We start from the raw sequence: 15,260 nt of genomic DNA, 5'->3' as shown, positions 1-15,260 counted from the left end.
GTTGTTGGGTCTTTCCCTCATCAGTAGAGAGAAAGTGAGAAAAACAAACAAACAAATCAACCCACAGACCTCTTTATATCTATCAGTATTGCCAAGTTCATTTATACTATCAATTTCAATTCTGCCTCGCTGGCTGGGTAGTTTAACTGACTGATTATAATCCGATTCCATGCATACTTGTAATTGGATTATATTACATTTTTAAACACATGTGATCAGACTATAATTCCTTTTTTTAATTACTTGTTACTCTCACAATGGTAGTAAATTATTCATAATTCATTGATTCTCCTTATTATTACTTTTTAATCTTTTAAACTTTCCTTTCTAAACAAATCTACTGCTTATCTACAGCAGAATGTCTCCCAGGTTTGTGGAATTGCACACACTGAGCAGACAGAAAAAAGAAAACACTGAGAACCACACAGCCTGATTTACTGGATTTTCAGAATTCATTTAGAATAAAAATAAATAAATAAATCACATAAAATTTAAAAGGCAGCTAAACAATTCACTTATAAAAACTCAATTCATACTGTAAAAAAAAGGCATAAAATATTATTTGGAAAAAAATAATTTCAATTGTTTTTTTATTAACACTGTATTACTTATTTAATCAAATTTCTTTTAATAATTCTAATTTTTAAAAACATTTATATTTATTTCTTGAAATAAAAAAAGGAAAAGAAATTAATTTTAATAATTTATTTTTTTTCTCCCCCCACTTCTCTTCTATGCTACTAGTGCCAGGCCCATGTATTGCTATTACAATCAGCCCACAGCAACATTCATATAAATAGCAGCATCAACACAGGCTGTAATGATCCATACTGGTCAACTGCCAGTAGTCATGGTATTTCTTAGCTGATGTAATAATAAAGATAATATTGAGAAAAGTCTTTGCAATAGTGTTCTTATAGTCTGGGACAGAAAAAAATATTCAAATTTTTCCATTAATCATAAAACATATAATCTAGAAGCACAAGGTGAGATTTTAGAGAATAATTGCATATACGGACAGAGCACTTATAAAGTAAAACGGGACACACAGAGAAGTTTCAGCATTTTCAAATTTATTTTGTTTCTCCCCCATTCCTTACATAAACCCATGTAAAAAATACCACACTGTCATAAAATACAGCAGCAGCAATTGCCAATAAAAAAAAACTCAAAAGAGAACTAGTGGTGGATTTAGGGTGGAAAAAGATGAGGGGGGAGAACAGAAAACAGAGGATAAAAAGAAAAAGAAACATTTCAAAATGAGTCCAAACAGTCTGAACGATATTTTTACCAATTTAATTCAAATGGGAAGAATAAACAAAATGAGTCCTGTCCAATCAGAATGCTCTAAGGCGGGGCTTCATGAATTACTCATGAATGGCTCTGTCGTTCACTTGATTGACAGGCGACACACTTCTCTTCTGAAACTGTCTGTTTTTTTTTTTTTAGTATTGAGCGCACAGGTTCTCGGTAAGAAAGAGATATTTTTCTTTCTAGAATTCCTCAAATCTGCACTTATTTCTCTCTAACTTGGTCTCGACTACCTAGTAGTCATCCAAGTCAAAAATCTCATCTTCTTCTCCCTGGTAATCCAACCCCACGAAATCCACTCGGTACCGCAAAATACCTGAGAGAGAACACATTTTGTTAACAAAAAACTAACAGGAATATGATTCTACATCAACACACGATGAATATCACCAAAAAACAGAAACAAATGAAATGAAGCCAGATTTAGCGTCACCTCCGATTCCTCCGAAACCCTTGACGAACTGCGACCCCTCCTGACTCTTATCAGTCACGATCTCCAGAGTGGCTCCGAACTTCTTATAGCTGTTGGCGAACCACTCCAGCAGAGGCATGACCTCGATGAGCTCGTGTTCCTGACCCGTCTGAACCACACACACACACACACACAAAGCAAACAAGTGATCAGTGGCACAGCAAACATCATCAATACACTGTTAGACATGACCAGGGCTATCAACTGTGTAACAGTGTCAGGGTGGTTAATCACGACCTCTCACACACACACCTCTTTGTCTATGAAGTGAGACTTGTCCTTCTCTTGTTCAGGGGTCAAATAAATGACTTTCTCATCTGAAACACACAACAGTGAGGAGACGTTACAGAAAACACTTCTGCTTGACACAACCTGCCATAAACAAACACTGAATGCAAGTTTAAAACTCATGTTTACACTGAACACACACAGAGTTATACGGGACAAGAGGAAACAGTGCATATAGTTTTTTACAATAAGGTCTGATTAGGTAACATTAGTTAATGTTAACAATAAGCAATACATTTGTTACAGTATTTATCGTCAACGTAATACACATTGTACTTGCTCATTGTTAATTTGTGTCTTAATAATGTATTAGTAAATACTGAAATTAACATTAAGATTAATAAATGCTTTAAATGTGTTTTTCATTATCAGTTCATGATAAATTGTATAGTTAACTCATATAAACAAATGAAACCTTATTGTAAAAAAAAAGATTTTTTTTTTTTAAAAAATCAGCAATTTCACTTACATTTTAATTGTTAACTTAAATTAAAGTAAAACTGAAATAAACAAATAAAATCTATTTAAACATTGAAAAAAATGGGAAAATATATATATACGGTATATATATAAAAAAACTAAGGTAATTTTATTATTTAAAAACTATCAGAGTATCTCAATGATATTTAAATAACAGCGATATAGTCACATATAACCGTTACATCATCACTGGAAGACTGGACTGACCAATCAGATAACAGGAATGTATGTGTCAATATTATAATTCCTGAGGTGGTTTAATGACAGTTATTTGAACTGCTCTACACGTGCTGACTGACAGGAACAGGAAACATCTTGAATCTGAGACTGTGTTAGATGTGAGAATAAACGTGTGTGTAAGATTCTCGATCAATCCCATGTGTGTTCATGTACCGTTCTCTGAGTCGGTGACCTCTGCGCCATGCAATCTCAGCACGTATCTCATAGTCTCTAAATTTTCATAGACAATGAGAATCTCAACGGCTCCCATTTCCAGCGCCTTCAGTGTGTCGTCCACGCCAAAACAATACTTCCCTGTGTCCTGACTGATCTCGTCGAAGTATCGCCCTGAGACAGACAGACAACGCCACAGTCAACGCTTTCAGATACACTATGGGTAACACACTTGTGAAACATTTCCTTTAATTTTTCATAAACTTTATCATACAAGAAAACAGGGTAGCAGAAGAGTCGAATTTGCCAGAGAGAAATGAGAAGATCTGTGAAGAACCAGGGATCTTATTAACTAAACTAGTTGAACATTTTTGTTAATAGAAAAAAAATGATGAAAACCATCATAAGATGAAAAAATAGATGAAGTTTTATTTTAAAAAATAGACTACTAACTAAAGTAATAAAAACAAACTGACACAAATTTAAAAAAATAAATCATCCTGCATCTTCGATTTGTTATTAAATAAACAGACACGAATATAATTGTCAGGTTAAAAATACTGAAAAAATGCTTAATTCAAAATCTTATAACGTATAATTGGAATCTGCTTATTTACTAACATATCAATCCAAACAAATTAGGTCAATCAATATGTAATTTTGCTGATAATATGATAATATCTTTAAAGTAACTAGTCAAATTTGAATAATAAATGTGTTATGAATAATAATAATGTTCTTAGTCTTTCCTTCCTGTGAAGAGCAGCTCAGAAAGAAGCGAGTTTACATTGAATTAATCGCCAACTCATTTATTGTGTTACAAAATACCCCAGGACTCTTATTTTGAAATGACGGGTTTTGACTTTGATACTAGCAGTGCTCACATTTAACACATTCAATCATCACCTCATGAAGTTTAATATTCACCAGGGATGGGCAACGATTAATCGCATCCAAAATAAAAGTTTGTGTTTACATAATATATGTGTGTATAATTAATTTATATATAAATACCCACACATGGATGTATATATTTATATATATATATATTTATATACTTTGTGTGTGTGTGTGTATATATATATATATATATATATATAAATACAAATATATTAATAACACATTTTTCTTAAATATATACATGCATGTGTGGGTATTTATAAATACAAATTAATTATACACACTACACACACAACAAACTTTTATTTCAAATGCGATTAATCGCGATTAATAGTTACCCAACCCTTAATATTCACATTAGGCTGTATCACGATTCTCAAATTTGAGACCTTTTGAAAGGATAATTTAGACTTTTATTATTCCATTTAAAAAATTTAAGACTTTTTAATGGCCTTAAATGTTATCAACTTAATGTAAAACTTTAAAGACCCATGGATGTTTGCACATGCAAAACTACAGTTGAACTAGACTGTGGTCTTGTTACAGACTTCATTCATCTGATACAGGATTGAATCTGTGAGAATCGATATTTACCTATCAACTTTTTCTCCTGTATGAACTTGACGTTGGACAGGACTTCAGCGGAGAGCTCAATGGCCTGATTGAAGCCGTTTTCTCCTCCGTAAGAGATGTCGACCAGCTTCAACACTTTGGCTTGCAACCTCTGCAACCAATCATAGACAACCAACTGACGTCAGAGACACAGCCAATCACAAAAACCCTGCAATTTGCTCAAATCCACTAATAAACTACATACAAAACAGCTTAATACTCTTATTTTGTCTGCAATATAATGTCATTTCCATTCGCATACTATGTTTTAAGTATGCAGTATTCTGAATTTGAAAATAAAGCCATTATACAGTTTCTACAAGGACTTTTATTCAACAAATCAGAGTCAACAAAAGGCAACCAACACACTTTCTTCTTACCGGGTCGAACATGTCCGATTGGCTGAGCTCGGTTTTGAAGTCAGCGGATCCGGCCAGAACCATTCCGGCCACGTTGACCTTATCGTTGGACACAAAGAGCTGCACGGCCGTCTCTGCCACTTTCCTCACGTAATTGTGTCTCTTCTCCATTCTTAACCGAGCGAAACGCAGCGCGGACTGACCTCCTCTCCCTGAGACACAGTGGAATATATATATGTTCATACACACATCATTTAAAGGGACAGTTCAGCCATTATTTAATCACCCTCACGTTTTACCAAACCTGCTTTTAGCCTCTTAACATCCTAAATTTGTCATTACGAGTGCACAGCCATGTGAGTGGTGCTATTAAGAGTGAATCTTAACCACGGTCAATCTGACTACAGTAGATGTGAAAGATACGAAGGAGGTTTGAGATATGATATGAAGGAGGAGGTTTGAGATGATATTCACTAATGATCGCGCGCATGAGATCGACAATCGACTACTGTGGGCTTCGACTGAAAATAGGAAGCAAACAGAACCGGTTCTGACGTAAACGGTAGTAACCAGACCGAATAAGAATGAAAATTTCGGTGCCTGATTTCGATACCTGAGTCTTTGGAATGAGGCGCACACACAGTCTCTCGCTGTCTCCCTCTCCGACGTGCGCGCACTGTACGGTTTGTTGAAGCACTGTCTGATCTGTCACACTCGCTTTAGATTCCGGGAGATTTGAACTAATTTGCGATCATCCGGGAGCCGTTATCAATATGCGGGAGACTCCCGGAACGTCTGCTGATAGCGAGGAGATTAATGAAGATGCTGAAGACAAAACGCTGCAAGGTTTGGCTGCATTTCACGTGTAAAATTACGCGTCAGAAGTTCAGAACGATGGTCTATGGATATAAAATCGCTCACATCGTCGTATTATATTAGCGCGCGCATCATCTGCTCCTCAGAGTTCTCTGCCGAAAAAGGAAACTTGTCAGCAGCGCGAGATGTTTGGCAGCGAACGCAGCGTCTCGTTCCCTATTCAGAGAACATGGGTTACACAGAGACGTTCGCTTTCATATGTTTACTCAAAGCTGCGTATAAGACGCAGTGGGAACGAAACAACAAACTGGCTAAGAGCTTAACTAGTAAATGACAAGATAACTTACATGACTAGTTAAAGCAGACAAAACATGGGAACCTGTAGCCATGTTGATATTATATTACCCTGGTAGTAATCTCTATTAATCTCCAGTATAATTACATTGTTTGATATAATATTATGTAAATATGAACTTTTATTTTATATTGGTTTATTTATTATTACCATATGTTACTTGAATTTATATTGTAAGTTAATATTGTGTCCAGTTTGGCCGTGTAAATAAAGGGGTATTATTATTTTGACAAAGTGAGTGCGGTTTCGTTTTCTAAAGTACCGTTTCAAGAACCGTTTATATACCGAGTAGGTACTGGTATCGGATAAAACCCAACCGATACCCAACCCTAGTGAGCTGGCTGAATTAACATCATTTTTTATTAATATCTTTCACATCTACTGTAGTCAGATTGACCGTGGTCACTCTTAATAACACCACTCACATGGCTGTGCACTCGTAATGACAAATCAAGGATGTTAAGAGGCTAAAAGCAGGTTGCCCCATTGAAGTCAACAGGGTGCGAATGTTAAAAAGACGATAACACTGTGTAGGAAACACTGATTTTTGTCGTTTTTGTCTGTACTGACAGCACTCCAAATGTTCAAAAAAAATGAGCTCAATGTTAGTGAACTACTCCTTTAAGTGTCCAGGCATGATTACCGTGTTTTTTAGGAAGGTCCACAGTAAACTTGTGCAGCACGTCTCTGGTGTTTCCCTGCAGAGTGCCGAACAGAGCTCCACTTCCATCAATGACTATGAACCCAAACTTACTGTCATCCGACAATAACGCCGTCAGAGCCTAGAGAAACACAGAAGATTATACAGCATCTCCTCTACAACGAGCTTCAGGAAACGCTTCATTTGGATCGGGCCTTCACCTCCGTGTGGAACTTGTTGTCGCAGAGGTACAGGGAGGTGTTGATGGGTTTGAACGGCTCAAAGTCGATGTTCACTTTCTTCTCTTTGCCTTCATCCGTCACTATAGTGCCGCAGTACACCACCAGACCATTATGGGGCACTGCAGGAGACAAGAGGCACCAAACACACCGAAACCATCAGTACCGGATGAAGATGTCGTGCGTGTTATGTTGTCTGACACTGGGTGTGGTTGATGAACAAAATTTGCATGAAATGGCGTTCACAACCCATTTTATTTCTGGGTGAACCAGAATTTGAGATAAATTAAAAAAAAAAAAAAAAAAAAAACATGAATTGATGTATTTTTCTCAAATTTAATATTACTCTCCATTGGGGTCTGACATTAAACTACTGTGAACTATTGGAAATATATATTTTTTTCCAAAACACTGAAACCGCAAATTAAGTTTTCACTTGGCTGAAAATAAAAGTGTATTTAACAATCAACTCTAAACAAAAAACTGAATTGTATATAAACATTTTAATTGTACGCAATTAAGTCTTTATTACAACTTCTTAATTATATAATTATATTTCTACTCAAATTTGTTTTAAACGGTAGCTGCACTTGACAGATTTAAGTAAAAAGTATGTAAAAATGTATAAAGAAAATATATTTATTAAGCAAAATTGCTCCTCTAGAATTTGTTTTTCATCCCGTTTAATTTCTGCCTGAATATTTTCGGACAAAAAAAAATTCAGTGCTTCTCTAACCGGCAAGATTTCATAACGCCAACATGAACATTAACAAAAAATAATGGCTGAATTGATTATTCATGAGGGTTAGTTCACCCAAAAAATGAAAATTCTGTCAGTATTTACTCACCCTCTATGATTTAATCCACTGAACACTGCTGTGGTAATATAAAAACATTCTCCCAACAGCATACAGTTTCTTTTTAGCATTAAAAGTCATTTTAAATTATCCATTCCAATTATTTTTTCCCAGTCAAATTAAAATTATATAGTTGTATATATCACTTGTGATGGTCTTTTGTATAGATATGGCCAGACTTGCAGTCTACCAATAACATTAGACCAACAGCACTACAAACGCCCACAAGCGACATCACAGTACAGAGACTAGCGACACACAGCGACAAAACCGCTGGCGGTGTGAACGGAGCTTTACAAAGCACACTGTTAGGGTTTCATACACAAATTGAGTCTATCAAACCTGTTCTCATGACTCAATAACTCTCTCAGCGATTAATGAGCGGTCTGAACAACACAGGCTTTTGTCTCAAATGTCCTTTAAAAACGCAGGTGTTTGATTGTGATTAAAACGAACACACTCTCTATCTCTCAAACACACGTTCACCATCTGTGGAGACTCTGCAGATTCCAGATATAATGGGTTTTTATACTGTCTAAACTGTGTATTCTGTCCCTTTACACAAAACTAACTGCATTTTCACATTTTCAAAAAAAAAAAACTCATTCTGTATGATTTATATAAGCTTGTGCACCCATGGTTAAAGTGGTTAGTTCACCCAAAAATGTTCTCCCTCATGTCCAAGAACATCAAAACCTCAGTTCATATTCAGTACACAGTTTAAGATATTTTAGATTAGAGTTTTCTGTCCATCCATTGGAAATGTATGTACGGTATACTGTCCTTGTCCAGAAAGGAAATAAAGACATCATCAAAGTAGTCCATGTGACATCAGTGGGTTAGTTACAATGTTTTGAAGCATCGAAAATACATTTCGGGTCCAAAAATAACGAAACTCCGACTTATTCAGCATTGTATTGTCTTCCGGTTCTGTTGTGGATCCGCATTCAGTGACACTGCTGACGTGATTAAAGGATAGTCGTAGTTTTCAATATTTTTGGACCGAAATGTATTTTCGATGCTTCAAAACATTGTAACTAACCCACTGATGTCACATGGACTACTTTGATGATGTCTTTATTTCCTTTCTGGACAATGACAGTATACCGTACATACATTTTCAACGGAGGGATAGAAAACTCTCGGACTAAACCTAAAATAAGTCATTAATGACATCATTTTCATTTTTGGGTGGGTGAACTAACCCTTTAATTTAGGTCCCCACAGTGAGTCTGTGTGCCTTCAGGTTTAAGATAGAGAAACACGTACACACACACACCTTTGTTGTAGAGTTTGAGTCTCTGCTGGACTGAGGTAATGGCTCCCAACACTGACAGTCGGTTCACTCGACTCTTGATGTTTGACGCTGTCCCGAACTCATCCGCCAACATCTTGGACACCCTGGAGATCTGATCTTTAGGAGGAATGATGAGCGAGATCATGCTGGTCCCATTACTGACAGAGAGAAACACAAACAGCCATGTCATTCAGCTCGAAACAACCAACAAACTGACATATCACGGCCAATACAATCATTTACGGAGAGAACAGTGTCTTAATTAGTGAGCAGGCCAGAGCTTTACTCATAAAGAAAGATGCAGCATTTTAACCCGTTTAATGCCCTTTTTAAACTTCATGAATGCTTTGGAATAAATAAAGACACTCAGCAGTTTATTGCAGAAGTGAAAGCAGCTTTAAATAATGAAAGTGGAAAAGCTATACAAGTTTAATTTAACTGTACAGCAATGTACTGACCAAAACATTGATTTTATACCAAATCTGTATTTCACAAAATAATTATAGCTAGAAGTTGTGTTCCAAATCACAAAACATCAGCCTGCTAAGTGGTTTAAACATGTTTCAATGGTCACACAATGTCCAATTTGAAAACGGTTGTTTAAGCTTTTAAATTATGATGATTACTAAAATTTGTGATAGGGAACAAATTAAATAAATAAGCCCGCCAACAGGACAGTTACAGGCGCAGGCAGCATCTTATAAGTGGCTGATTGGGATCACTACATAGAGCTGGTAAGTCCCGCCCATCCGTAAAACTCCAAGAGGACCTCTAGGTTGAAAAAGCGTCAATGCAAGTGAATGAGAGAAAAGAATTATTTTCTGATCCCGTTTGAATTGTGCCATGAATGTGACATATGTTGTCGGTAAATTTTTTATATAATTTCTCATGTAACAAGTTTGACAGTATATTGTATGATTCTTTGGCTAGCAGTTGTGGAATAGACATAACGAGAAAGACTACACGTCGCATGCGAGACGTCGCCGCATAACACATTTTCCCTCCACAAATCACGGTTTTCACCACGCTCAACTAGTTTGTCCTCTCCCTGAAAGAAGGCGGTGAAGTGCACCAAAGACACAGGCATGTTTAGCGGGATCCGTGTGCTAGTGGGGCTGATGTACATCAAACACGTCGAAAGAGTTGTAGTCCACAAAGTGTTCTCACACAAAGTCTAACCGTATGAAAATTCTACCCGCTTAATTGTAGCACTCTTTACACGAAACATTATATAAAAAATTCACAGACAACATATGTCACATTCATTGCACAATTCAAACGGGATTAGAAAATAATTCTTTTCTCTCATTCACTTGCATTGACGCTTTTTCAACCTAGAGGTCCAGCAGGGTTAGCAGAAGGGGCGGGACTTATTCTCCCATTTTTTTTGGTCTCAGAGAGTCACAATGTTAGTTTTTCCAAAAGATTGAGACTGTATTTATTTACTTTGGAGTAATTGTATAATTAATAATGACTGGACAATGAGCTATAATAATTGAAATGTGATTTTCATATTTTGTGTTGTACCCAGAGAGTGGTAATATTTTGCATATTTAAGAGCTTGTATTCTGATGTTATGTTTAGTGTGTGTGTGTGTGTGTGTGTGTGTGTTTGATGATTTATGATGTTGTGTGCACTTCTGTATCTGTCTTTATTGTTGTACAGCTTTGATGTTAAGTTTTTTGTTAAAATGTTGTGACCCCAGGAAGAATAGCTGCTGCTTAATGTAGCAGCTAATGGGGATCAAAATAATAAACATAAACATAAACTTACCAGCTCTATAGTCAGCAATATTTAATATACATTAACACAAAAGACTCAATTTGAATATTTCAGACGCCTGACGCCGGTAATAAACTCTCATACTAAACACAAGTGACAGATTGAATGCTACAGAATTAGGTTGTATAAAATAAAATATGAATGCATTTCAGAATTTTGTCTTGCATTAATCTTAAATGTAGTTTTCTGTTAACTGTATGACTTTTGTTATTCACTTTGCTCTCATGAAAACAGTATGACATGAATCACAATTGTACATATCCAGTGGTGGAATGTAACAAAGTACAAATACTTTTTTTTACTTTACTTAAGTACATTTTTCACATATTTTTACTTTACTTAAGTAGAATAAATAGTGCATACTTTACATTTTGCAGCAATTATTATAGTTTCTACTCCATTTCTACAACTTCTGTTACTTTTTCTGATCAGTTTTTCCCCTGCCAAAACGTAATCTGACCATCCGTTCGTTGCACGTTTGTCTCACCAGTGACGTTTGGTTGCCATAGATACATAAACTAAATGCGTCCCGCACGCAGTGTGTTTATCGTGCAATTTATACGCGAAAATTTGTTTTTACATGCATAGGAAACACACCGTGTGTAATATACGCTTGGTTAGGATCATGGCAAGCCAAGAGGCTCAGAATTACACCATAAATTAATCGTGTTTACTGCCAAACATAGTTATTAACATATAGTAAGGATAAGCATGGTTTATATTGCCTAATTGCAAGCTTGTTTTAGAAATGGTGACATTTTTTTTTCCATCATTATTGAACATCATTATAGGAGTATTAGGTGGAACGAGTTAGAATTAAATGTTTTATTAATCATTAGAAAATAGTCATTAAGAGAATCAATTGTTATGCAAGTACTTCTACTTTTAATACTTAAAGTACATTTAAAATCAGCTACTTTTTACTTAGGTATGGTTGTCATTGTGTTACTTCTACTTTTACTAAAGTAAATATTTATCTGGTTATTTGTACTTTTACTGAAGTACTGAGATTCAACAGAAACATGGGGTTTAAATCATTACATTTCTCTATTAATTGTAACATTTTTCAGTTTGTTTGCCATCTTGGATGGCTTTTTCCATAACAATGCATTCTGGGATTGCCTTCTCTATATGTTATGCATCAGCTTTTGTGAGCCAAAGAGTGTCAGAGACACAAAGAGGTCGAAGGCCTCAGTATTGTCATCTGACAAAAGTGGCATTTCTAGAGTTCTCTTACGCAAACACACACTCTGCTAAAACTGAGACCGACTTCAAACATACATCTGAGGTGGTATCAGGGTCAAAACACAGTTTGGTTTATTTACACACACACACGTGGCATGAAGGTCAGCGGCACTCACGCATGGAAAGCAAAGAGTTTCAGGTTCTGATGTGGGATTCGACAATTCATTTGTGCATGAGAGCATGAATTACTACCATCCTGCACACACACAGGGAATTTACCCTTGAATGAAGGTCTGTGTTGTTGTGAAGCTCAACTACCTGTCAAAATGAAAGCATGAGTGCCAAACGGTCATGCCAATGACGCATTTACACGCTCTGTAACACATGTATTGGTTCTTCAAATAGACCAATATACACAAGCTTGATACAAAGCTCACATGCATAACCTCCATCCTAACAAACGACAGGTGAATGAAGTGTAGAAAACACACATTTCCTTCCTTTCCAATTCGATTATAAAACTCATGGCTGACAGAAGGGTCGGTTGCAGGATCAAATCCAGCACAGGCTGATCATGAACAATAACACTTGTGGCCTTGAATAAGTCTCCTATATGAACTTATAATGAGTGCACTGTTTAATGAGTAATTATGGTTATTAGAAGGTCCTAACTAAACACACCTGGTTTAAACTCACTGAGATTAAAAACATAAGCGCACACAGATCAAATCAGACAGAGCCGCCCGGACATGCAGCTCGAGGAACTTGTCATTAGCGCTTTTACTATGGCAGGAATCAACATTATTGCTCATACTTAAATGTTAGGGATTGGTATTAGTAAATGTACACACACACACAGAGAGAGACAGAGAGAGATAGTTCAATTGGGGCTTCTTCCTTATAAAAAAACCCCAAAACTATCTCTCTCTGTGTGTGTACCTTTCCTAACTATACTTTGGGGACAAATTTGTACCCAAAAATGACCAATCCTCCCTTTAGGGACATCATTTATAAAAATGGTATAAAAATAAATTTAAAATGCAGAAAGTTGTGTGAGACGGGAAGGTTTAGGGGAAAGGTTAGAGTAAGGTGAGAATATATACTGTATAAAAACCATTACGTCTATGGAACGTCCCTATTTAGATAAGTAAACACGTGTGTGTGTGTGTGTGTGTGTGTTGTTCTGCAGCAGCATTTGTACTTTAGACATGAATAACATATATACCAGTGCCAAGTAATTAATATTACTAATTTACTATTTTTAAAGTTTGAAAGTAGTCTCTTATGCTCATTAACCCTGCATTTGATCAAAAAATAAAATAAAAACAAATAGTAATGTGAAAAAGTATTCCAATTCAAAATTAATATTCTATATATATAATTTCTGTTTTAATATACTTTTAAGGTTAAAAAAAATAACAGAATTTATTTAAAATAGAACCGTTTTCTATTCACCAAAACTTTTTGTTCACCCATGTAAACGAATTTATAACGTTATACACACACAGTAGGCAATATTTGAAGTTGATCAAAAAAGTTAATCAAAGTTTCGATCAAAATTCATGTAAAACTTTGTTGAAAGGTTTTGATCCACTTCAAGTGTTGACTACTGTGTGAAGTGTGTGTGATGCATTCATGTGGTGGCAGTGGCACAGATAATGAATTATATGTGGTGTTTTGAATCTTCAGCCTTTCAGTTGCCAGTCCAGATGTAAACCACCGAACTAACACACATTTAAGACACATAATTATCCTGTTTCTCTCCAAAACACGGTCAAACACACACTTCTACGCGAACTCGCTCACCCTCTCGCCGCTTCCAGACTCTTGATGAGTTTCTTGATCTTCCAGATCTCCACATTTCTGTCCGCCGCGTTCGGATCATCTGCCATCTTCGGTCCTGCAACAGCGGAAAGAAACTCCCGTTAAAACCGGGACTGACCCGTGTGTGTGAGTGTGTGCGCGCGCGCGTGCGTCTGTGTGTCCTGCCCGGATGAGTGCGTCCACACGAGCGCCTGATGATCGGTGACTTCGACCCTCTCTAAGGACGCACCAACAAAAACTACAACAAAGTACCATGGTTTTACTCTGATTTCCGGACGTGTAACGATATTCTATTGTTTGAAGTAACATTTGAGTCCGACTTAAATACGGTAAACGTCGAAGTACACCGTCAAAGTACTCAAAATCCTATTTCAACACACATATAAAGCTCCATGTTAGATATTTGATCATTAAAAATACCTGACTCTCTCCCTCCGGTTTCGGTCGGTCGGTCTGTCTGTTCCACACGCGTCACGCCGCCGCCGGTTCCTGCGGATACACGTGGGAGGAGGAGCTTCAGTGGTTCACTTCCTGGTTACCTGCATAGAAGCATAGAAACCACTGGACCCCAAATTATTCTAAATGAGACGTACCATTTGTTTCCTGCAGGGGGCGCTCGGTGGCCCAGAGAGCGAAACCCATAGATATCTATGACAAAACCTCCATTGAGCAACGTTCAAATAGTAAATGTTTTGTGTAAACAGGAAGTTAAAACAATTCTTTCATGAAAAAAATAATATCGATTCTTCCATTATATATATATACGGGCCGCTCTAAATACCAGCCACTTTATTATTAATATTCCATTCTAGCCTCTTATTCTATTTCTACGGGTAGAAACAGCGTTTCTTCGTTTTAATTGGCTAAGAGTTGTGGTGACGAGTGGGGTCCTCCATTAGGACCCCAAGCGATCCCATTGGCTTAAACTACTTTTATTAGACTCTCTTTAGCGCCTGTTTACAATTCCTACAAAATCGTGCTATGCGATAAATGCTGTTTGAACTACGTTATAATCAGTTTTAGTTAGCCTGTGTACTAGCATAGCATACACATAATATGTAATGACATTAATGATGATTGTGAATACATGTACTATGTTTAATACCATATTAATAACATGAATGAGAAGGAGTGGATTGGAAATGGATGTTTTTTTGCCATTTAAAATAAATCATAGCATGATACATAGCCATGTTATTCTACTCCAACGTAGCCTATATAAAACATGCTTTGAATAAAGTGTCCAATAATAATAAAGCATTTATAATTGTTATATATTATAATAACATAATAATAATAATTGGATCCTTACTCTAATTCTACCTTTACTTGTCATCGTTTATTTTATGTTTGGCAATATTGTATGTAAACATAATTATGCCAATATGGTAGCCTACTTTAAAATGAACAGTACCACTCTTCCTTTACGATTTTTCTAGTCATTTTAATG

General features: G+C 36.2%; 1 protein-coding gene across 1 annotated transcript; it reads right to left on the bottom strand.

Annotated features, from left to right (window-relative positions):
• Positions 1-1,052: 1,052 nt before the first annotated feature.
• On the bottom strand, positions 1,053-14,364 carry etf1a (eukaryotic translation termination factor 1a). The gene is made up of 11 exons (XM_039662962.2): positions 14,231-14,364; positions 13,793-13,886; positions 9,002-9,177; positions 6,848-6,987; positions 6,630-6,768; positions 4,837-5,027; positions 4,439-4,568; positions 2,945-3,118; positions 2,036-2,100; positions 1,745-1,892; positions 1,053-1,627 (listed from the first exon to the last, which is right to left on the bottom strand). The coding sequence occupies exons 2-11, from the start codon at positions 13,876-13,878 to the stop codon at positions 1,545-1,547; spliced, it is 1,332 nt and encodes a 443-aa protein (XP_039518896.1). The 5' UTR covers positions 13,879-13,886; positions 14,231-14,364; the 3' UTR covers positions 1,053-1,544.
• Between the last annotated feature and the right edge of the window lie 896 nt (positions 14,365-15,260).

Source organism: Pimephales promelas, chromosome 9 (genome assembly GCF_988280905.1).
Source record: "Pimephales promelas chromosome 9, fPimPro1.hap1.1, whole genome shotgun sequence".
Lineage (NCBI taxonomy): Eukaryota > Metazoa > Chordata > Actinopteri > Cypriniformes > Leuciscidae > Pimephales > Pimephales promelas.
This window is presented reverse-complemented; position numbering and strand designations above follow the sequence as displayed.